Source organism: Euphorbia lathyris, chromosome 2 (assembly GCF_963576675.1).
Source record: "Euphorbia lathyris chromosome 2, ddEupLath1.1, whole genome shotgun sequence".
NCBI lineage: Eukaryota > Viridiplantae > Streptophyta > Magnoliopsida > Malpighiales > Euphorbiaceae > Euphorbia > Euphorbia lathyris.
Window position 1 is genome coordinate 103,630,575 of NC_088911.1, and position 25,332 is coordinate 103,655,906.

The 25,332-nt window shown below is 34.9% G+C and overlaps 2 protein-coding genes across 3 annotated transcripts; both read left to right on the forward strand.

Moving 5' to 3' along the window:
* Positions 1–4,672: 4,672 nt before the first annotated feature.
* Positions 4,673–7,534, forward strand: LOC136219244 (uncharacterized). Its single transcript, XM_066006569.1, has 3 exons — positions 4,673–5,005; positions 6,872–6,972; positions 7,080–7,534. Exons 1-3 carry the CDS (start codon positions 4,948–4,950, stop codon positions 7,362–7,364), a joined length of 444 nt encoding a protein of 147 aa, XP_065862641.1. The 5' UTR covers positions 4,673–4,947; the 3' UTR covers positions 7,365–7,534.
* Positions 7,535–14,486: 6,952 nt separating this feature from the next.
* On the forward strand, positions 14,487–21,585 carry LOC136219245 (DEK domain-containing chromatin-associated protein 4). 2 transcript variants are annotated; one of them, XM_066006570.1, is made up of 12 exons: positions 14,487–14,632; positions 15,697–17,024; positions 17,149–17,182; positions 18,030–18,109; positions 18,251–18,310; positions 18,470–18,583; positions 18,794–18,874; positions 18,975–19,052; positions 19,508–19,952; positions 20,132–20,250; positions 20,853–20,883; positions 21,193–21,585. In XM_066006570.1, the coding sequence occupies exons 2-12, from the start codon at positions 15,702–15,704 to the stop codon at positions 21,360–21,362; spliced, it is 2,535 nt and encodes an 844-aa protein (XP_065862642.1). In that variant the 5' UTR covers positions 14,487–14,632; positions 15,697–15,701; the 3' UTR covers positions 21,363–21,585. The 2 variants fall into 2 exon arrangements, with proteins under 2 accessions (XP_065862642.1, XP_065862643.1); XM_066006571.1 differs by having other exon boundaries at positions 14,514–14,632; positions 15,633–17,024.
* Positions 21,586–25,332: the final 3,747 nt, after the last annotated feature.

Here is a 25,332-nt window from a genome sequence, read left to right on the forward strand (position 1 = left end):
AAATATGGAAATATCAGCACGCCCGCACCCTAACCACACGTGACAAGGTTGAAAATTAGTATATTCCGAAAATATCGCTAACAGTTAGTAAAAGTTAAGCTTAAAATTCACTGTAAAATATGTAGAGACTAAATTCATTTTTTTTTCAAATAACTATAAAACTAGTTATATATATATATATATTTGAGAAATGCTTATAATTTATGAAGAAATACAACAAGCAAAATGTAAGAATAAAATCTTACATAATTATAGATTAATGCAAATACAATATCCACGAAGGGATAAATAAGATGTCTATCACCAACTATTTAAGGATAAATAAGTATTTTTTTCTCTCTCGTTACTTATTGAACATACTACTAACGAGTGTGATAATAGTTGTGAGGAGTTAAATAGATGTGCATCACCAACTATCTAACTTATATCAAAATGGAATTGAAATTAAAATTACATAAACTAATCTATGCTTGTTACTTTGTTTATTTTAAATATGGCCCGTATGAGAAAATGTTAATGTGAACTGAATCCAAATGCACACCACCAAATTAAAGATTGACACCCCAACATGTATGTTTCTAGGGATGTTAATATAAATTTTACACCCCCCAACAAAGGTAAAGATAATGATGCATTTTTCATTCCGCCTCTAAGCTCCAACAATTACAGAGATAAATATAAAAAATCCTTATTACAGATGATAGAAAGTCTTTGGCTGAAGTAGGAGGATCTCCATGGATACGTAATTGGAAATTCTCATGCTCATAAAAAATATTTGACTGTAAAATAACAAAGAAAATTGATTGGAATATCCGCTTGTGCTGGAAGTGATCCCTTGAAGACACTCTGACGATCAAGTCAATATAAGAGGAGTTAAGAGTGAGAAAGAGTTACCCTCAATAGTTTCGTGCTTTGGGATATTTATAAGTTTTGTATAAGATGGGGTGGGGTATCAATTGACTCTAATGCCTTAGATACATGAGTTGTTTAGAGGATTTCTTCCGGGAGTTCGGAATCGATGTGTCTAAAATTGATGGGTGGGATCGATGTTGAGATCGTTGGTCAACTTCTCATATCCTTCATTAGATGTACCCCCTTCCTTAGTGGAAGGAATTACTAGGTGCGACGTCTGTGTGTTTCATATGGGGGGGGATTTATTGTGTTTTCTCAAGCATGCTTTTTGGCTGTTCCTATAATGTAATTATTACGGAGGCTTTTAATGATTTAGGTGGTTGGACATCCATCATTATCTGTCATGTGCCACAAATAACACTTTTGGCTTTCCGGCTACTCCTATAAAAGTTCCCCCTGCTTTTTCCATTTTGTGCCTGAAACTTGCTCTTCTATCATCTTCTTTTGTTTCTTTCCATTTTCTTTGGAGCAACGATGTCTTCTCCGGTGACTTTTTTTTATCCTTGTTTATAATAATCTTTCCTCGAGGTCAGTGATTCGTATCGTTCCTTTCCTTGTTTTCTCCTTTATTAGCATCCTCCCCCCTCTATTTTATACGAACCTTTAAGGTGATTAGAGTATGTTCGGTAGTGTTAAAAAAGGAGCGTATAATCAGAGATAGGACCGTCCGGGTTAGAGAGTCTTGGTGAGGAGTTTTTGGAGGTCGTAGGTAGGAAGAAGACGATGCCTAAGAAGGTGTATATATTATCGCGGTCGGGCGGTGGAGTGATTCGTGAGAATCAGTTTATGGTGTCGATTAGTCTACTGCGACCAGACGCTGATTTATCGGTGGTCGACGTTTACTATGACATGTGAGGGAAATTATGGCCACAGGAATCTGGTAAGAATAGTTCCTCTATTGGTTTGCATTGTGGTACAGTGAAACGGCCACATGCGCTAAAGGTAAAAACCTTACTGGAGGCCCACAATATCATTATCCCTAGGGATTTAGGGGCGATGGCATTATGTTATCGTCTTGGTCAGCCCCTCATTTTATCAGTTCCATATTTAGAGGAGAGAGCGAACAATCATTGTGCTCAGAACGAGATGGTGGTCTATGAGGAATAACTGGATGTAGGGATGTGGTTGCCTCTGTTACCGGTTTTCGTGGAAGTGTTGTGCAAGTTTAACTTTGCTCGCGCCCAGATCACATGGGGTGGGTGAAGGATGATGATGGCGATGTATTCACTATTTTAAGAGGCTGGATATCGACTACTGGGGGCGGTATTTTGTGTTTCTTCGTTTTGTCCCAAGCCCGGTCTCGCAACATGTGAGCTTCCAGCATCCTCATTTCAAGGCTTTGAGTGGGCTAAAATCGAAGGTTCTTGAATGACGCCACTGTTATATCAAGGTGAAGACCACCGACCATGCCTTTACCTTTTAGGTCAATTGGAATGCGAACCCCCACCTAGCCTAGTATTTGGTTGGTGGCAAGAGAGCTGACTAGGAACGAGGATGAGCTAGTTTATAAGTTAAGACCCTTTACAATATATTTAGTAATAACCAACCAGAAGACTCTCGCACTTGCAAGAGGGGGTGAAAATCCAACTTTACTGGGCTTGGGGATGCACCCGCACGTTGTGGATGACACAAATATCATATCGAATTGGTTCCTCTCGGGCTTGCTGCCTTTTGGCTGGTCCTTAATTTTATTTTCCACTTGAACAGTTAATTTTTTTAAAATTATGAAACATTCAATGGTTACAAAGCAATTTAATTATCATCTAATGAAAATAATTTCATGATTAATTTTATGAGTTAAATATGGATATTTTCGTTCACTTTCCTGCAGTCTATCTATTTGAAAGACCTTTTCTTCAGTTTCATGTAGTGAGAACACCACAAAATCTCTGAAAAATTTCGCTCTCTTTTTCGTTCTTCCCATTGTTCTGTTTCTGTGGTAACTTTTTGCATATAGTTGAGTTTGTCCAATGGAATTATTGTATCTTGGAAGATGGTTGCTTCATTGGAGGACTTAAGGAAATTGTTTCGTGGAGGCGTCGACATTTTCTTCATGTGTTTTTTTATTCCAAAAATTGAAAAATATTATGTATTTCTTTTCATTTATTTTGTAATTTTGAATTATTAATAAAAATAATTTTATTGTTGTTTTTTTATTGATAATATCTAACATTTTCCTAACCATTCATTTTTATGTTAACAACGCAGTTCTAAAAGGGTGATATTGAGATTAAAGAATTGAAAAAAAAAGTCCTAAAGATCACAATATGAATGAAAATAAACCGAATCCTACATCAAAATTGAAAAGAGAATGATCGACTTATATTAGTAATGCGAATTTTCAATAGTACCGGAGCTGCCCGTAACCGGCTCTGGAACTATAACATTTTAAAATGTGAGATCCAAAAAATAAAATATAAACTCAAACAAAAACCGATAATATCTTAATGCCATTAAATCATACTCTTATACTAAAAAAACAATTACTAAAAAAACAATTGGGACAAAAAAAATCATCCTAATTCCATTACCTCCTAACTTGTTGCTACTTTCTAATTGTGGAATAAATGGTCTAAATGGCTCTTAAACTTAACATTCAAGATTAATTTAATCTAAATTAAAGTTTATGTACCAATTCAGTCTTTAAGTTTGTAAATTTCGACAAATTGGACCAAATTTTGTATTTTAGTATAAAAATTTATTTTATCTTAATCAATCTGTCCAATTTACTAACTTAAGAACTGAGTTAATATTTAAACTTCGATTGGGGCTACATTGATTCCGATTGTCAACTTTAGAAACTTTTTAAATCTTAGAGTATCTCCAACATGTTTTTAGTTTGTCTCGATGGAAAGTTAAAAATCAATTTCAACAATTTTTTCGTTGCTCCTTAAAATCTTTGCATCTATTAAATAGAATCTTTTTCCACTGTTTTTTTTCTTTTTAATTTATTATTTAAAAAAATTTTTTTATATCAATAATAATAATTAATAATTTTAATAATAAAATAATAAATAAATAATAAAAAAAATGAATACAAGATTAATTGGGTAAATTACACCCATGGTCACTGAACTTTATCCATTTTCACATTATGGCCACTGAACTTCATTTCTTTCCGGTATGGCCACTGAACTTTACACTTTTTAACACCGGTGGCCACTTAACGTCTCAAAACGATCGTTGATGGTTAAAAATAAAAAATCCAAAGAGTTAATGATATTCTAAGGAACTTTAATTCTTGAAATTTTTCGTTTTGAGGTCATTTGGGTGTTGTTTGGTTAGGAAAGAGAAAGTGAATTTTTAGAGAGAGAAAACTCCAAGAAATGTAATTTTCGAAAATAAAAAATGTGGTTTCATGGTAAATGTCGTTCTGAACAATATTAATTCTTGAATATTTTTATTTTGAGGTCGTTAACGATCGTTAACGGTCATTTTGAGAAGTTAGTTAAAATTGAGTGGCCACCGGTGTTAAAAAGTATAAAGTTCAATGACCATACCGGAAAGAAATGAAGTTCGGTGGCCATAATGTGAAAATGGGTAAAGTTCAGTGGCCATGGATGTAATGTACCCCAGATTAATTAGAACCGAACTATTCTCGATTTTTGGTGTATGCGTGAGGTGAGTACTAGATAGATCTGTGAGTACATTTTCACGTGAGACATCGAAAGGTGAAATGATTTGGACTTACCCCTCGCTTCTAACAATAAACAAACCGACTACAAAAACAACCAGGGTCAATTCCGGTATTTAAAACTACTTTTTCCATTTACAGCCATTAATGCACAGAGCTTTCCCAGTTTCCACTTTCTACAGTTAGGGTTTTAATTTTCTTATCTAAGTGCACCGAAACCTTGCAGATTTTTCTCATTTTCGTAGCTTGCGATATATAATTGCCTCTCACCGATTTGCTGCGGTAAATCGATCACCGATATTTTCTTGGGTGGCGAGCTGCTGAAATTATCCCCTTCTGATCTGATCTATTCTGGGCTTTAGCGCCCTGTGGCCATTGAAATCCATGATCTTCAGTGTCTCATGGACCCCTCTCAACTGCACTCTTCTCCTTCAATCAATAATGAAGAAGATGAATGGGGTATTCTTTTATTTTATTCCTTTTCTTCTTGTTTCTTAGTTATCAACGGTAAAAAAAAAATTTTGATTATTGTCGCCTTCTAAGCTTTTCAATTCTGCTAAAGTGGTTACGCGATTGAAATTGGACTAATTGTTTTGTGATTGCTGAATTGAGTATATTGGATAGAATAATATGCGGCAAAATTGCAAATGTGGTGGTTATAACTTATATGTTCAATTGGGTATGTCTTTTCTTGGATAATTAAGATGTTGATAGCTCTGCTGTAGGCTTAATTTGCTTGGTATTACTTTTAGCATATCTCTGAACTTCTAATATCCAACTTTTCAGTAGTTGTCAAAGTACTTCCAGATCAATAAGTATTGTAGAATTCCTCAGAGAGAGATTTTACTTGAATAAGCAATTATTTTGTAGCTAAACAAGCTACTCTCGTGTGAAGATTTTCTTCATTGAGAAGCAGGAGTTAGGACAATTTTTTGGAAGCAATAATAGAGGGTACCCTACCCTACGGTGATATATTCTGATGTTTGAAGAAAAAGGACAGTGATTTGTACTCTGAGCATTCTGAAATAGCTTTCTTAAGTGAGTCATACGTACTAATTAATTTTTGTCGTATATAGGTAATCCTCAATGAGTCTGTCTGAGGGGTAATACGGGAAGTTGATATAGATGATTTGACTTTTGGTGATGGACAAGAGAGAGACATAACACAGCTAACTATTAACTGATGAAAAACAATTTTTAGCCTATTATTGTGGTCCTGCATTAAGGAAACATGATTAGACTTGAAAGTTATACTAATATGAGAACTATGTATTGCTGGAGAAGTTACTATCAGAAGGAAACAATTTGTTATAACATGTATTCTAGACTATTGGGAGAATTAGATATTTGCTTCCAGCTAGTTCATTATCTTTGTTTTTTTGTGTGGTGATCAGCAGCTATATTTAGTGACATCTCTGCAACTGTGGGTTTAGTAAGATTTGAGTAGTTCAGAGTTGGGTTAAGTTCTCAATGAAATTTATGAATTTAGATGTTTGATGCATACCTGTTTATGATATACTGTTCTTCCGAACCTATGGACTAAGGCTATGATTATTGCACCATAATATGTAAGCTGTTGAACATGATGATTTTAACAAGGAATTAATCAAGAGATGCTCTAACTTTTTTCCTTGAGAACATTTAATTGAGATGTCATGCTATAATGCCATTGCCGTTTGCCAATGTTATTTGGACTTTTTGTTCTCTTCTTTCTTGCATATGCTATAATATAAGACCCTCTGGTTATTTTCTAGATGATTATGGTATCTGGATGTACAAGTTAACCGCAGACTGGGTAATGAATTTGGTTTTGCACTCTGTTATTTAAAAAAGTATTGTCTTTGATAGCATGTAGAATTTCATACATGGATGCAAAGTTAACTATTTGTTTGTTGTTCGAAATTTTGCATCTTGGCTATCTTACGGCTGGTGTCCAAATGATTGCATGACATCATTTAGCATATTAGAAGAGGTTCATAACCTTAGCATCCTTTTCGAGAAGTATTAAGGTATTGTAATTGTTGCGTTCCCTGTGTAACAAGTTGAGAAATGGAAACTGCATGCGGTTTTTTTCTAACTAAGCAGGGAACGCATGCAGTTTAAACACAGCTTTATGTTAAGAAAAACAAGTCGTATAATCTTCATATTTCGAGACATTAAGCTGTGTTTAGCTATAGTTATGGTGGGAAGGTTACTATTTTTTCCAAATTGCAGTATCCTTTTCTTGGGTATGTGCACTGCATCTTATTGTTATTGAGTTATGAAAATTGTTAAAAACATACCCATTTATACTGGCAATCTCTGAACTAGTATGTTTTGTGCTAGACACTGATGGATTTGTGATTCCAAGCTTGGGAATCGAAGATCAAGGTTACGGTGAATCTGATGCTTCTAAAGTAGAACCTTCAAAACCACCTTCTCCTGAGGTATGCTGTTAGATTTATAATCAGATGTGTATCTACTCAAATTGCTTGGAACTTATATTTCTTAACATGGGTTGGTAATTGATTTGTTGAAGTGTTATGTTGCATAGGCTAAAAAGGAAGAAAACATTTACTTAGGACCACATGGGGCTCCTCCTTCGCAATCAAAGCAACAAGAGGTGAACTCTGGTGGCCGTAAACAGCGATTCAAGCAGAAGTTGAAGGAAGCAGATAGGAAAAATAGTGGAACAGGAAGGGAAAATAAGTTGGAGAATTTGAGAGAGCTAGTGGGTGGTGGTAAGGGAAGTGGCTACTTACAAAAGGGTGCTTCTCCTAAGGATTGGTTGGATCCTCATTGCCATGAATCACAGTTCGAGAAGTGGTCTTCACATTGAGTGGAAAATTTGGTACCTAATATTATCCTGTGTTTTTCTTTGATAAACTGTTTAAAATTTCAAAATCCGTTTGTATCCATGTTTATTGAAGTAATGTAATATGACAATAATCCTCTCTGGGACAGTTGCTATTGCTTTAAATGCAGCAGAATATAAGATGGTAATTGGCATGGGTTTTGCAGGCATTGTTTTATGTTATCAGAAATACGAGACTAAGTTAAGTTGGGTTTGCAATCCAGCTAGTGGTATTATCTTTGGGATAGGGAATTAGGGATTATCCATGACTTTGCAAAAAGAAAAAAAAAAGTTTGGCTTTGTAAAATTTAGATCCTGTACTCTGTTTGGACTTTGAAAATTCATCAAGCTTAAGAAAAATACTGCTGATAGGTTTAGATTTGAAACACGAGCACTACCAGCCCACAAGATTCAAGAAACCCAGTTTCTTTTTATTTAATTTAGGGGGACTTCACCTTAACACTATAATAGTGATATTTTTGTTGCAAAAATGTCAAAGACGTGAATCATACCATTTTAGAAGATGCCATAAAATTTAAACTAATATTCTTCAAACGTTGTTTTCTAGCATTTTCTAAAATTTAAAATGCTTGTAAGTAAAACAATTTTAAATTTTTTCAATATCAGAATTTAAGATGCACAAATTCCAAATAAAAACGTGAAGAGAGAGCATTTTCAAATCAAAATTTTGATTTTTCTATGCAAACTCCAATCTGCTTCGGGTCATTGTTCGGGTCATTGTTGTCTGTTTCGGCTCACCACATTGCCACCTGTCGAAGAGAGACACTGAGGAAGTACTTCAGAGGAAAACATCATATGTATGATCTATGATGTCTGTCTAGTAAGTGTCTTGGATCTGATCACTTTTGATCCTTTTATCCTTCATCTTCTTTTATACATGTCTTTCTGTTATGTTTAGATTCTTCCTCGTACCAAGGTGTTTTTAGTGCAAATGTCCAAGGTAATTGTTGAAGTTATTGAGGCTCGCGCATTGAAAGTAGAGAATAGTCAACTTACGCCTGAGATGGCGGATCTTCAGAGCTTCACGCGACTGAGGAGGTCGAGGAAATGCTAAATGATAGGAAGGAAGCTAAAAGGATATATCGCAAGAGGAGCTGATGCAATTGGGGAAGGAGTTTGCTCATGAGAAAGCTAAGGCGACGGAGCTGAAGACTTTTTATACAACTCGAGAAGCTTGCTATGCGCTTAAATTATCTAAGTACTATCGCTCTTAATACCCTAGCATGGTTTTAGATTTCCGGGAAGTAGATCTTCACAAGCTTGAAGAGGTAGAGAGTTTCCAACAAGCCTTTAGAAGGGGGTAATGTAGCCTCCATAAGTGCTCAATCAACCCGACAACAATATGCGACTCGTAAAGCTCCATCAGACAATCCCCAGTCTCGTGATGCTTTTAATGAGGAAGTCGACTAGTCTATTTAGGAGTTTTTACTTTCTGTACTTTTTTTTTCTATAAATATATTTTCATATATACAACAATTTGAGATTTTCATGGATCTCCAATCTAGAACTCTCTTTTTTGAATATTAGGCTCTCTTTTTTGAACTAAACAATTTTATTTTCATGGATCTCCAATCATAGATTTTTTTTAGAATATTAGGCTCTCTTTTTTGAACTAGCCTTTTGATCAGGTTCTGGTGTGAACTTTTAAGGCGTTAAAGTTCGCAATATGTAGCTCAAATTTTAAAGTGGTTCAATAAGAATATACACATACAGGACCATGATTAATATATTCTTCCATGTATAATATGATTCAATTTTATGCCATGCAACGTTGTACTTGTGCAAGATTTATATTTCAGACCGAATCTAGAAGTTCACTCTTCCTAAGTTGTTCAGTTAAGAACCACTAGGTGGTTCTGAAAAAATATTTCTGAAAACGCTACTTCATTTCTTCCAATAGCACCACACTATTTGTTATCTTCTTCGAAAAGTCACCCACTATTTTTTTTTTTAAAATTTAGAACTTCATTGAACGTTTGTCGTTTGAATATAATTTTTCTATAAATACAATTAGCTCTGTAATATGAATTTAAAATTGTCTTAAGGTATTTTTTTCTACTCTACCACTCACCATAAATTTTAATACAAAGCAATTATTACAAAATTCTAGAATTCATCGCCAATCATGTCATGATAGTTGATAATGATTTCTTCGACCCTTCTTTCTTTTTTTTTTTTTAATCCTGGTGAGAATTTTCTAATAGTTGGATGGCTTTACTTTTGGTTACATTGATATAATTGATGATAATGATTTCTTCAATCCTACTTTCAACTTGATGAAATTTTTTCAAGACAAATAAACATCGGAAAATATTTTCCAATAAATTTTTTTCTAACCTAATATTTTTCAAAACATAATATTTTTCTGCAAACAAAAGGGGCTTAAGAATAGCAAAATTTATGAACATTTATATAAGAAATTCATTGAAGCTCAAGTTGGTGAACGAGTCAAATTCAAATGACATTTGAAAACTAGAACTGGTAAATTTATAAACAATAAAAAAAAGGTGAAATAGGGATAAATTATAATCATGGTATCTGACTTGTCTTTCATAATTTGGTACTTAAATTTCACTTTATACAAAAAAAAAAATACTGGAACTTAAGATGAAATGACAATATAATACATATGACTTACCACAACGCTTACAATTAAAAATGTGCGTGAATTACAATTTAGTATCTGAATTTTAACTTCTTTCACACTTTGTTACCTAGGCTTCATTTTTTAACAAAATGCATAGTTTGACTAAGTCTTTGACTTAAATATGAACCCACATAAATTGTAAACACAATTTAACCATTCATTTTCATCTCTAATCTGCCCCTTCGCTCTCCTTTATTGTTTATTTTATCTTTCAAAAATAATTTCTTACCTATTTTACTCTCTAAAAATTGAAGAAAAATTCAAAAAATTCAGAATCAATGAAATAAAAAATTGTTAACAATTTTTTTTTTTGATTCAAGGCTGGTTACCGAGGGCAGCAACGGACATCCCAGCTAGGCTGACACCCCCACGCAAAAACCCCCGAACCCTTTATTAAAAGCACAAGGCAAAACAAAAAATGAAAGAATGAAGAAATATTTAGATACACGGATTAAGAGAAGCGAAAATTAGAACCTCCCCTAATATCTCTAAGAAGAGCCGAACAACAAAAAACCGGGACCAAGTCCCACCAGTTGTAGCTCGCTGCTGATCTACCAAAGTTAGCAAGAATATCTGCCACAACATTTCCTTCTCTGAAAACATGAGAGACAGTCAGACAGATAGAATGCGTTAACTGGATGCATTTGAGCCATTCCTGACGAATCTGCCATGGAACATCACGCGATTTACTCCTGAAAATATGCACGACATAGACTGAGTCACTCTCTAACCAAATATTCGACCAGCCCCGATCAATAGCCAAACTAACTGCTTTAATTGCAGCAGATAACTCAGCCAGCGGCACAGACTGGCATGTTAACAAATTTACCGTACCATTAAACTATGCAAATTTTCTCATAATATCCCAAAATTGATTTGCTTTTTCATCAACTACATCCTGAAATTGATTGAAGTATTATTCCTATCACATCATCTGCTAACAGCATCTCCTCTATATCACTAAAAACTACAAGGTGTTGGTCCCGTGTGATTAGTTCCAGGGGGTTAAGAACTAATATAACTTTTTTTCGCTAATTAATCTTGCTGAATTAATTATTTCGATAAGTTGATTAACTCAGCTTTGGTCAGCTTGGCCGAACTTAGCATAAGACAGCTTTAGTCAGATGCTGACTAAGACTGTTTTACTTGAGAGTTGGGAATCGACACTTGCGTGGTCAGTTTCCAACTCAGCACTCCAATTTACTCAGTGTCAGCTTCTAACAGTTTATATGCTGAGTAAATATAACAATCAACACAAACACATATATATATTTGAGAGAGTGAGAAATTACTCAGTATCACTTATCCTGGTTCGGCCTCTCCGCCTACGTCCAGTCCCCAGAATCCTCCGGGCTTTTAGAATCCAATACTGAGCTCTTTAAGGGTAGAGCACAAACCGATTACAGGCAGTTGAATATGAAAGAGTACCTTCCTCTATTCGTCTACTCAACTCCTACTAAGTGCTACAACCCAATACTTAGATTTCTCTACTGCTAAGTACTAAATACCAAGTACTCAGCACGCACACTCTCAATATTACAATTGATCACACACTTGTTCCTTTTAAGATAAAGAACACTTTAGATGATTACAAACAATCAATCTAGCATTTACACAGAGAATGTAAGATTTGGTGTAAGCTTTCTCTTTTGTTTTGAGTGCTTTGAATTTGTATCTTTCTTACTTGTAATTTTCTGTAAATCAGCAATCTTCCAAATGAAATCCCTGTCCCTTTTATAGTTGAAATGTGAGGGACAAATCATTTGAATTTGATTTGTCCGTTTGAGTCCAAAACGGCTCTTTTGGGGGGACAAACTTCTGGTCAGCTTCAGATGTGCAGGCCAATCCTGTCTTCTGAATTCTTCAGACGTCAGATTTGTCTTTTTCCTGCAGACTTTGTTTTCTTGTGGCAGTTGTCTTTTAGCAACGAACAGTTGACCCATGCATCTTGGAATTTGGCTTTTGCGTAATTCAAAGCTACTATTATTGGTCCAGACAGTTGTCGAATTTGTCTTTTAGCTAACGGATCATTCATGCTGTCTTGTTGATCACTCAGCTTTACTCTGATAGGAACTGTCATTGTTTGCTTGCCAAAATTCATGTTGAGTCTTCTTTCACTCAGCTTCCTAGGTCAGCTTCGTTTAATAAGTCTTTGTTCTGAAGCAGAGTTCTCTTCTTTGATGCTGAGTTCCAATCTTCACTCAACTTTATCTTCGTACGTTTCTCTAGAAGATTATTTTCCTTCTATGATGCTGAGTACAGCTTGTGTAGTATCATGCTGTCTTTTATCCTGTCTTTCTTTGTGATATATATATATATATATATATATATATATATATATATATATTTAAACTCAACATTGAACAGACTGATTAGTACAATTAAATCAAAGCACTTAACTTTAATTGTCTCTTAATCATGGGTTAAACTTAAATGATTTTGTCAAATCAAAATCTTGTGGAAAGGTGTTTCAACACAATGATCGTGTTGTTGGTTATTTATTGGCTAAGATGGAAAGAATAAAATGGATATCATAGCCATACCATCTCCGTTCTATGTACTCGTCGCAAGTTAGATTTCTCCACCGTGCATGGCTAGATTCTGAATTTTTTGGATATTTTTTTCAAATTTTAGGAATTCAAAGATGTAAGAAATGGTTTTAGGGGGAGAATAATGAAAATGGAAGAGAGATAAATGAGAGATTATAGATGGAAAGAAATGACTAAATTATCTTTACAACTTAAATGAGTCTCATATTGAAGTCAAAGACTTAGTCAAATTATGTCACGTCAACATTTTTAATAGTTTATTTCAATACAAAGTTGAACTGAACATACAACTTTAGATTTAGGTAGGACTATAATCGAGCCGAGTCGATCCGAGCTTTGGTCTACTCATGCTCGACTCGTCAAAAAATTTGACGAGCTCAAGCCCGAGATTTTGTTTGTGAGCTGTTCACGAGCTTATTCACGAGCTTTGGTTCATGACTAGCTCGTTAATTCAGTTCATAAACTTCGCTCTCGAACAACTCATTAATTATATTGATTTGGAATTTCTTTAACATAAAACTGCATAGTTTTGAAATTTATAAAACTAAAGTTTACACAAAAATACGTTGTTTTACATTTCCCCTTTTATAAAAATATTATTATTGAAAAAATAATCGAACCAAACTTGCTCAAGAGAGTGTTCATGAACATTATGATCAAGATTGCTCATAAACCTATAATCGAGCCTGCTTGCAAGCTTTCGAGCCGAACACGATTAAACTTTTATCTTTATTGTGCTCTTTTGGGCATACTCCTTTTTAGTGCACTTCGATTTAATTTCTTGTGTAATTTTCGCAATCGAGTGATAAAACTGAGATTGGCTTTCTTTTCATATAAGAAGGGGATAGTGGATAACTCCGATCAAGAATGGATTGCGCACTTCAGCCTCCGACAACCTTGTTATTGAATTAGATACTTTGAAGGAGGAGAAAATATTCCCTTATTGCGGTGATCTTTTTTCTCTGGCGAACAAATATGCCATTGTTTTTTTTATTTCTCTATTTGTTTGTTTTTCTAACAAACAGATATGTGGCTGCTTCTTTTTATTTTTTTAGGCTCATTAGTTTTTTTTTTCCCTAACAAACAAATATGACATTATGGTAAAAGTAGATCTGTACATGGATCGGGCTAAAGCTGGGTTCGGGTCGAGCCTAACGTAGAAGTGGAAATGACAATGACGTGCATTGAATTTAGAAATTATTAATAATTAATTATTTAATTAAAAAACACATAAATTTTATGCTTATTTAATTATTTAAATTTTATATTCTAAAATTATTATATCTAAGTTTGGTCAATTATCTATTAAATGAACAATATTGTAGGTTAAAAATTTAATTGATAATTAAAAAAATTAACAATGTTTTAGGTGTTTGGTTAGGAACGGTTGTTTGCTTATGAAAAGTAACCGTTTACATAAACATAAAATTCATGCTTTTCCAATAGCAACCAAACAATAAATCAGAACAACAAACAATAAACACAGCAATATCAAACCGCAGATAAATCAATCCGACCTCAGTACTTAATTGAGTTTTAAGCCAATAATAAAAGTAGTAAGAGAAAGAAAGAATTTGGCACAATCCACAACAATGGATAGCGATAGGGATAGGCACATTCCATCCTTTGGCTTCATTTTCTAACCAGAGGCTCGCACTCATCTCTTACAAAAGATGCTACTTCGCTCGAATATCAAATCGGACCCGTGTATTCTCCTGATCCTCTCAAAACTAAATCTAAGCCGTCCATACCTCTCCCCCTTCTGACAGTTTCATCCTACGTGGAATTTAACCGCTTTTTAAATCCGGATTTCAAGTCCGTCCTGTAAAATCAATAAATAATAAAAGGCCCACTATTTTATTTATTAATTAATTAAATTATTAGATTTCAAAAATATATATGAAAATAAATGAGTAACGAGAAATCGAACCTTACAAACGTGCCCCAAGTGTGCGTGAGAGAGGGAAAGTGTGTTCGAGCTCTAAAGACTTGACCTTTGAGCTTTCAAATCATCGAATTAGGGCTCACTAATCTCAGTAAGTTCCAAGTTTTCTTGCTTAATGCAATTACGTCTCTATTACTTTCCAATTTTCATGCGATTTGCTTCTTATTTTTTCTGAATTCCTCTTGTTTGGTTGCTGTTCTGTTTGACACTTGTCCTGTGGTTCAGAATTATTTTTTCAGTCGTTAGGGTTTTTTTTGTTTTGTTTGTTTCGAAAGGAAATCTTGATTTTGTTTTTCTCCAGTTGTTTTTTTCGCGTTCTTTTATGAGAATTTGAATTCTTTATCCTCTGTTTGATGTGAATATGCTGAATTATGCAAATGAAGATTTTTTTACCTGAAGTGAACTAGTTTTTTTGCAATTTGAGGTTAATAAATACGTTTAGCTTAATTCAGCTTAGTTTTAACGCTTACTCTGTAAGAACAGGGCACTATGGGCATAAACATTTGAACTTCCCCCCCATCTGTTTCTTAGCTTGCAAACACAGGATTTTGCTAAACATTTTGGAACATTTGCTAATTTTAATGGTTTTATCTTTTTTTCCCTTCTGTTTTGGGCTATGTTCATTCCCGTCTAGATCTTGTGAGCGCATGTTAATTAGCACTTTGAAGGTATTCTGTGTCATCTATTAGTGCATTTCTTAATGACTTTATGGAAATTCAATTGTTAATTACAATTGTAATGATTGGTATGATCTATGCTTGTTTTTATTTCAATGGGCCATTCATTTTCGTACTGCCTTCCACTTGAATATTTTGTTCTAAAAGGTATGCTTTCTCACTGCATCGCAAAGTATTGATAGGAAATTTAGCTGTAAAATTCACGGTTATCATGTATAGCAATACACTATTTTTTTTATTGCAAGAATCAACTAAATATGTGATGTAATATTGTAGGAATATTGTCTATTATGGGGTTAAATATGACAATTTTATGAGTTTTTCATGTCCTTAAAAAAATAACAATTTACTGATACTTATAAGTGCATTTGAATTGAACTTGTCCTTTTTCTTTTGGATTTTGTTGGTATGTAGACCCAGCTCTGTTTTTGGGCGTAAATGATCTCCGAGTATCTCCTGAAATTACCTTCTGTTGCAGATTGAATGCTAATGGGTGAGGATGAAAGTGAAGCGAAGGTTCCTGAGATAGAAGAAAATGGGACAAGTGCACCAGACAAATCTGATCAAGCTTTGACCAATAAAAAGGAAGAAAACAATGAAGTGAAAGACATGGACGACAATACAAAAAATAACAAGGAAATTGGTGCTGAAAAGATGGATGAAGACCCCAAGGTAAATGGAGAAAATGAAAGCACAGAAGAAAAAGAAAAGGTGGTGGAAGAAGAAGAAAAGGAGCAACCTAAAACTGAAGCAGTGCAAAAAGAGACTGTGCCAGAAGGAGATTCTGAGGTTGAAGAAAAGGAGGATACAAAAGAAGAGGTGGTGGAGGAGGTTGAAGAAAAGGAGGATACTAAAGAAGAGGTGGAGGAGGAGGTTGAAAAAAAAGAGGATTCCAAAGAAGAGATTGAGGAGAAGGTTGAAGAAAAGGAGGGTACCAAAGAAGAGGTAGAGGAGGAGGTTGAAGAAAAGGAGGATACCAAACAAGAGGTGGAGGAGAAGGTTGAAGAAAAGGAGGGTACCAAAGAAGAGGTAGAGGAGGAGGTTGAAGAAAAGGAGGATACCAAACAAGAGGTGGAGGAGGAGGTTGAAGAAATGGAAGATACCAAAGAAGAGATGGAGGAGGAGGTTGAAGAAATGGAAGATACCAAAAAAGAGGCGGAGGAGGAGGTTGAAGAAAAGGAGGATACCAAACAAGATGTGGAGGAGGAGGTTGAAGAAATGGAAGATACCAAAGAAGAGGTGGAGGAGGAGGATGAAGGAAAGGAGGGTACCAAACAAGATGTGGAGGAGGAGGAGGTTGAAGAAATGGAAGATACCAAACAAGATGTGGAGGAGGAGGTTGAAGAAATGGAAGATATGAAAGAAGAGGTTGAGGAGGAGGTTGAAGAAAAGGAGGATACAAAAGAAGAGGCGGAGGAGGAGGTTGAAGAAAAGGAGGATTCGAAAGAAGAGGTGGAGGAGGAGGTTGAAGAAAAGGAAGATACTGAAGAAGATGTGGAGGAGGAAGTTGAAGAAAAGGAGGATACGAAAGAAGAGGTGGAGGAGGAGGTTGATGGATCTGAAGAGAAAGAAGAGAAGGTTAAAGAGACTGAGAAAAAGGTTTTGAAGCAACGCAGAAAAGGGAAGAGTGGTGGGGAGAAGAAAAATAGCAGGGAGAAAGTTGAAAAGAAAGGAGTAGTGAAACAGAAAAAGGAGCCAGAGCCCAGGACCCCTGCCCTTGAAAGGCCTCAGCGTGAGCGTAAATCAGTTGAAAGGCTAGTCATTTCTATTGAGAAAGATGCTTCCAAAGAATTTCAAATTGAAAAGGTTTTTATCATTATTATTTTTTTTCATTTAAATATCATGTTGTAATTTCATGCTCATTTTTGTATATTTGATTGTAAAATATGTGGGTATTTGAATTTTGTTATATTCACCTTGTAAATTGCAGGGCTGTGGTACCCCACTGAAAGATATACCTAATGGTATGGTCTATGTTTTAATTTCCAGTTCCAGCTTCATTGATTTTTGAGAATATGATTTTGCATCCGGTTGCTTGTTTTGGCATCTTCATCTAGTTATCTTGTTTAATTTGATTTTATCACTAAAATGTGATTTTACTTCAGTTGCAGGAATGTTGTCTATCTGTCTTACAGTTAAGTTAGAACCATCTAAGTATAGTTTTGGATTCCTTCCCAGTCATAAAATTTTGGAACTGTTGGGCCTATTCTAGATCTTGCGATTTTGTTCAGCCAATGGATTGAAAGCAACTGAGTTTCTTGAAAGTATGTACCATTAAACATTAATAAGATTGAAGGAAAATCTAAGCATTTCCGTTGTTATGCCTTCTTTTTTTGGTTAAAAATGTTTGAGGCATGTATTTAGGATCATGTATTCAAGGCTTATCAGAAACTCTGGTCCAGGCACGTGTGATCTATTGTATGTGAAATTTGAATTGATGTGTAAATTATGGCATGATATTGGTCGATGGAAGCATCTAATGGTTTAGATTCTAAATTTAGTGTAACACTCTTGATTTTCAGACAACTTAGAAAGAACTAAATGCTCTGCTATGTTTATTCTTCCTTTAGGAAGAGGGGATTTTTTGTTCACCCTCCTATAGTTGGAAAAAATCATGAAATGCCTTGAGCTACTTGTAGACTTGGGTATGGTCCCCATTGACCTTATTTTTGCAAGGGTTACAACTTGGTTGAAAGCATGTGGACATTTCTCTTTGTTGTAAATTTGCTGGTCAGATGTATTTCCCTATATTTCTATGCATAGCATTTTTTCATTTTCTGAAGTAAATGATTTCTACTTATTTTCTCTCAGTTGCATTCAAGTTATCCAGAAGGAAGAATGATGATACATTAAAATTATTTCATGCAATTCTGTTTGGGAGGAGAGGGAAGGTAATTCAACTGCTATTTAGTTTGTTCTTGTTTGGACTGCTTCTTTCCTATAAATGTGATCCATATTGGTGTTTAGAATGTGTGAATGCGTTATGACGTTTTCCCTTTTACACATGAAACTTATATTCCTCATTTTCACAGGCATTTCAGATCAAGAGTAATATATTCCGGTTTTCTGGTTTTGTGTGGCGGGAAAATGAGGTAATTTATTGACATTTTTCAAAGATAATTTTCTTTAGACATGATATTTGATTGATTTAAGGGAATAGTCCTTCACTTGGTCACAACTAGAATATGCTTGGCATGATATTTGATGTTGGTGTTATTGTTTTTTCTTTTTATGATCTGTCATTATTGCAGGAAAAACACAGGATTAAAGTAAAAGAAAAATTCGACAAGTGCAACAAAGAAAAATTGTTGGAATTTTGTGATATACTTGATATACCTCATGTTTCTAAATCAGCTACAAGGAAGGTGAATTACCTTTTTATGATCTTCAATCTTTATTGCATATGAATCTTCAGATGGTAATCTTGCGCATGACTTAACTTTTCACTTCAGAGATTTCAAGTTATGCATTAGATGCTGCATGCTTAATTTCTTACTGTTCTAATGGTACAACATTTACCTTAATCTCCTCAATGTCAACACTTAATCTTTAATGCATTGGAAATGCACATGCAGGAAGATATTGTTATGAAACTGATAGACTTCTTGGTGGACCCTCATGCTACAAGTTCTATGCTACTTGCCGGGAAGGAGAAGGTTTCTTAACCCTTTTTACTCGATCTTTCATATTCTAGGATACTAAATATTTCCAGCTGCGGCATCTATATTAACATTTGGAGTTTTACCTAATTGTCAGGAAAGTAAGACCAAAAAGCGCAAAAGAGTGAGAAAAAGCTCAGCCTCTGGGGGTGCATCTTCAATCCGTTCAGCAAAGGTATATTATCGTCATCACAGTAATAGATGCATTACTTTATTCTATTAAAAACATTCTGTATAATAGATGCATTACTCTATTCTATTAAGAAAATTCTGTCAACTTAGCATAGCTGGTGGATTGTTAAGATGGATTATTGTCTCATTAACAATTTACATCAACAGTGTGCTTTGTCAGCAGACTTTTGGTGTAGTTGCTTAATTGTGCCGTTTGTATTTTTTAAGTAATGACGTATCCTGAACATGATATCCTGAGAGCTCGTTCATTGAATCTTATATGTGAAAGCTAGTTTGTTTGATACCACATAAGTCATAACATATGATTGATTATTCAAGCTTTCTACTTTTGAGCTTTTATATTCATTTCTTTCCCTTGTATTTTAGTTGTATGGTTATTGATGCTATTGGCTATATTATCAGTTCACCTCATTTAAATATGTTTGGAACATTTCACAGAGACGAAAAAAGGCTGAAGATGCTTCAACAACTGATAAAAGAGATAAACATGATTCTGAAGATGAGTCAGAAGAAGAAGAAAAGGTAGAGGAAGAAAATGAGGAGGAAAACGAAAATGGCGTTCCAGAGAAATCTGATACTGAAATGCCTGGATTTTCTGAAAGTATGCAGAACGAAACTGAGGAGGAAGAGGAATCTGAAGAATATGGTAGCAAACGCAAAAGAAGATCAAAAAAACCATCTAGAAAAGCTAAATCCAAGAAAATTACAACTTCCAGTAAATCTATTGCTCCACAGAAGGTTGTAGAAAAAGATTTATCATTGAAACATTCTGAAGGTGATGATGACAGTGATGCAGGTAAAAAGGTTTTCTCGAGGAAAAAGAAAAATGAACAAGTAGGAAAGGAGAAGTCCTCAATTCCCTCAAAATTGAAGGAGAAATCAGGTAATTTTGTTTGTTCTTGGTCTGGAACCGATAAGTTTGTATCTAGTTGGCATCATTGTGTATTTGTGTGTATATATATATTACTTCAATCTAATTGCAACTTCTCATAAAAGTTAAGTATACCCATAGCATTCATTTCCTAACTGAAGTTTCCCAAAAATCACTTTTGTTATGCTAAGCAAAAAAAGCTGCAAAAGGGAAGGAAAAGGCTAAAGTCAAGGAAGAGAAATTGAAGCCATCTGATGATGAGCTTAGAGATGCAATATGCGAAACTCTTAAGGAGGTGGATTTTAATACGGTAAGATCTGATACTGAGCATGCTTCCTGTGCTTCTGTAAGTTGTTCATTTCAAAAGCAAAATGTAGGCATGAAGTTATGGCTATTATTATATAGAATGTTGAGCTGCTTTCATGTTCATGTGACTCCCATCTTTATGAATGCTTCCATGAAGCTTGTTTAGTTTTTCTATTTTATGTTCCCAATTATATTGTTTCAGATATGATACTTGAAGAGTTGGCTAAACATAGGGTTAAAATGAATCTGATTTTATGAAATAACTATAAATACTTCATTACTGTCAGCTATTAATATGAAGTGAACCTTTAACTATCACTTCGAGCTTTTAGTTCAATTGGTTCCATGACATGGTATCAGAGCCAGCGTGGCCAAGTGGTCCAGGGTTCGATTCCTGGCAGCCCCATTTGTTGAGTTATTTGCAGGACATGGTAATATGGGCCTGTGTTGTCACGCTTCAAGCCCAAGTGTGCTTTCGCGTGTGGGAGGTGTGTCAGCTATTAATATGAAGTGAACCTTTAACTATCAGTTCGAGCTTTTAGTTCAATCGGTTCCATGACAATTACTATCATTTGACAAACTGAAGTTGTAATTTGCTTTTTGCAGGCTACCTTCACTGACATTCTGAAGCAACTTGGTATGCATTCCACTTTTATGTGATTTGATTAAATTCTATTGTTCTTTGAATATTAAGAAACTGAATGGAGTAACAATAGCTTAAAACTTTCACACAGTTGTTCTGTCAGACTTCATACGATTTAAAATTATGCTCGAATGATCCTGATATAACATAGCTTCTAAAAATAATCCGTGGTTCAAAAAATTGAGATACATTTAGATTTGATAGTGCCTATTGTTAAAACAAACAATACTGGTTAATGGGAAATGAGCACCTGTGTTGATTTGAATTCTGGTTGCCTGAAAGATATGTGGATGGTTTTTACAGCTCAGCAATTTGATACTGATCTGACACAAAGAAAGTCATCCATAAAACTTATGATACAAACAGAGCTGACTAGACTAGCAGACGAGGCTGATGACGAGGACGGAGAAGAAGGTGATGGTGATGCAGAGAAGGACGAAAACCAATCTGCGGGTAAAGAGGTTGAAGCCTGAGACTGGGACATTGTACAATGACTTGTTTGATATAGTAAGGTATGCCTTGATAAGCATTACATGTACTTGTTTTAGCTTTGTCACTGTAATTTACTGTTAGTGTTTAATTTGCAACCTAATGTAAAGAAGCCAAGCAAAACTGCTGCTTAGCACACGTCGTGTACACATCAGCATAAGATGTAGGAATTATTCTTTTGTTTCAGTTTAACAAACCTTTTGAACATTGATTTGCTTCATAATTTTACTTTTATCTTTGTTGATTGATATGTAGAGGGAGATCCTCATCTTGTTGTTGATAAATGCCAAATGCTTAATGCTATTATGGTCCTATCCTATCTATGCATTGTGATGTTGGTTCAATTGTCCACTTCCATTCGTGGTATCTTCCTTTATATACACTGGTGTATTGCCTGAAATGTGACTGGAATCTGAAGAAGTGGATGAACAACTCAAAATGTTCAGAGAACATGAGATGCCGCAGGCCATAAATTTGGTCATAATCTAGTCTTAGACTAGTGAAGAGCTAATGCCCAGTTAAAATTAAGTACGAGACTTGCTTTCTGTTATCTGAGCTCAGTTTTTATAATGGGGAATAAAATACGAATCTTATTAGAATCTGATTGAACATCAAACCTAATTTACATGGATCATTTAGTCGGATTGGATGATTCTAGTTGGTCAGATCGGATGATGTAATAAATAATTAAATAATATTATTTTTATAAATTATGTATAAAAAAATCAATTCAAGATGACTTAATAGACTCATTATTTTCAAAAAAAATTAAAATAAAAATAAATAAACAAACAAGCTAACTCACATTATTTACCTAATCTGTTACTGTTTGATCCCTCTAATGAGTCGACCCTTGGCCCTTACGTCCACCCCAAAATGGCGCCATAAAAATCAATTTCGATGCCATGTTGTGTGGTGGGGGGTAATGGTTGTAACCCAACAGTTGGGTTGATCGCTAAAGATTCTAATGGTAACATCATGACATCAATAGGTATTTTTGCTGAGTGTACTTGGGTTCAGGTCTCATATGGATGAGAGTATCTGGCTTCACTACTATTTATATCAAATATGATGCAAATATAGTGGTGGATGCATCGTCTCGAGGACTCCCTTCCTAGTTCCTCTCTCTATTTTCAGTATGTAGATGCAACATCCTCATTTCTTTTCTGATTCTTTTCTGCTTAGTGGAGAACTTCCTCGGTAGATTGATTCAACACGATATTGATTCTGGTTTAATCACTCCATACTCTTATAGTGCTAATGTTGCTTTCCCGACTCATTTTCTAATATGAAGGTGATGTTTTGATTTTCATTAAATCCACTACGAGCAATGTTCGGGAGTTGAATAATATCATTCAGTTATATGGCAATCTTTCTGTTCAATTGGTCAGTAAGCAGAAATCTGACTTCCTTCTTAGTAAACATTGTTCGTCTCGACGCTCTAATGTATTGTCTAGCCTTCTTGGCATGAAATTAACGACCCTCCTTTTTACTTATACATTTTTAATTGATTTTCATTCCTTTACTAGGTTAGTACATTTCAAATGGAATATGGAATATCACACTTATTTAAGCACTTAGTCGATTAGTGAATAGACTGCTAAATTCATTGTATTTAGTATTTGTTGATTTTACGTCTGATGTAAATCAAATATACCCTTAGAAAAATGCTCAATCTCAGAAACACATATGAATGACAATTTATGAGATCCAGCAGTTGTGGGTCTTTTCTTCACTATTGATAGGCTTTTTTCCTTCATTATGTACTGTTAAATGATTCTAATTTAAGGGCTATCTTCTTATCTTTAACATTTTATTCACATATATCATATCATGTCTAGTATATATATATATCTTTGAACTTTAATTAAGTTGGGACCTCCCCTATTCACTTTCATCTATTGGAAATCTCTATTTGGATACCCTAAAATATTGCTTAGCTTATATACATATATGCTTGAAATTAATTCCAAATGGCAGAGTAGATAGGGCTATATCTGACAGAATTCTCTAGATCGTGGAAAACTGAGAAATGTAATTTACTCCAACATCATCAACAATAGTTGTGCTTTTAATTTTTCGGCTTTAGTATCTTCGTTACCACTGGCTGTCTCCACCTAATCTTTGGTTGAAATGTAATTTTGATATACCATGTTTGGTCAATCATTTCATTTTAGGTTTGGGTGTGGCATTAGCGGAAGAACTAGAAATCCAAAGTCGGAGAGACTAATTTTAGCGTTACATGTATTAAAAAAAATAGTAGCAACTTGCAAATCTTGTGGTACCAGGAATGGATCCTCGAGACAATGCATCCACCAGTAATTAGGAATCAATGAAGAAGGATCATCAGTCCTTGTCGACCTCTCAGCTTGCGAAGCAGGGTCATTTCTTTCAACTTGACGAGGCTCAGAAGGAATCCCTAATTGAGCAGCCAATGTATAATCTCCGTAACCTGTCTTTGTGGAAAGTACGTTCTCGACCTCAACATTATCACAAGCATTATGAGCCTCTATTTCCACTTGAACTGGAGGATCTAGTTCATGGGAGGAGAGTACCGTGTGAACTTCAAGGTCAATTGAGTCCATAGGCTCTATTAAGCCCTGGAAAAGAATCACTTTTTTTTTATTTACCATTGTAAACGTTATAGAAATCACATCGGATGTATCTTCTCTAGTCAGAACTTCCACTTATAGGATCCGTGAATTTCGTGCTAATGTTTCCTTCGACCATCGCTGGAGGAACATTCATGACTTCAAACTCCTCCTCTTTACCTTCCTCCGAGGCATGTAAATGAGCTGCCATGATTTCATGAAGATACATGTTAATAGATGCACTTGCATCCAAAATGGAAAAGGAAAATAAAGTCAAAAGGCTAATCACCTCTATTGAGGCTTTGATATCCTTTAGTGTCTTTATATATGCTCTTCCCTTTTCGATTAAGAAGAGCTGAAGGTATGTTCGATTGAATCATATCCAACATGACAAGGTAAGGTCATCGAACATAATACACAGACAAAAGCTTCAACCCAGCTTCCTCTTCTTCGGTCAGACTTCGCTCTTTCACCTAAGTGCTTGAATTACATGGATCTTCATTCCATTTAGTTTGAAAAGCAAACCCTTTATTCCAAACAGGGTTAAAGGGAGGGAAGGGTTTCCCTTCAGCTAAACCCATTTTGGCTTAAAATCTATTATGCTTTGTATCTTCCCTGTTAATAAAGCTTTTTTATGACAACTCATTTGCCAGTAGATTATATTGTTTGTCACCCTTTTTCAGAGGCTTCCAGACTGAAACAAAGGTTTGGATAAGTTAATATCCAAATCTTAGCAAAATTTCACGAAGTTGAGAAACTCCAACCATGCATTTTGGCAAATTCGGCAGGGACACAAATTGAACTCCCTCAACATGTTTACCATCTCATCAAAAAGGGGAAAATGCATACCCTATTTCAACAGATGAATAAAAACTCCCAAGTATCCTTGGGGAGGGTCAAACGCTCTTTGCTTATCAACTGGAAGTTGGGCATCCATCTCATTCAACTTGGGGAAGGAAGTCATGATATTTATATAATATGTTATCATCAAGATCGATGGCTCATCATAAATTAAGGGGTTCACCTGCTTGGAAGAACCAGCTTTCTTAGACGATTAGTCTTAGCTTTTTCTTAACAGTCTTGGTGATTTAGACTTTTTGGGAGCAATTTTGCAGTGCATGAAATGAGTATCAACACTAAGGGCTTATTCGAGTTCTTCCGTCTCAACCCTTCCATACAATAAGGGCTTTATTCGAGCTCTTTTGTCTCAAACCTTCTATACAACAAAAATAAAACAGGGTAAGAGAAAAAGAAACTTACAGTTTAGGAACTTGGAAAAGAGGAATGAGAGATGCAAGAAAGAGCAATAAATTTTTAAAGGGCTTTGATGTGGTTTTTATAGTTTTATTAGGAAGATGAAGAG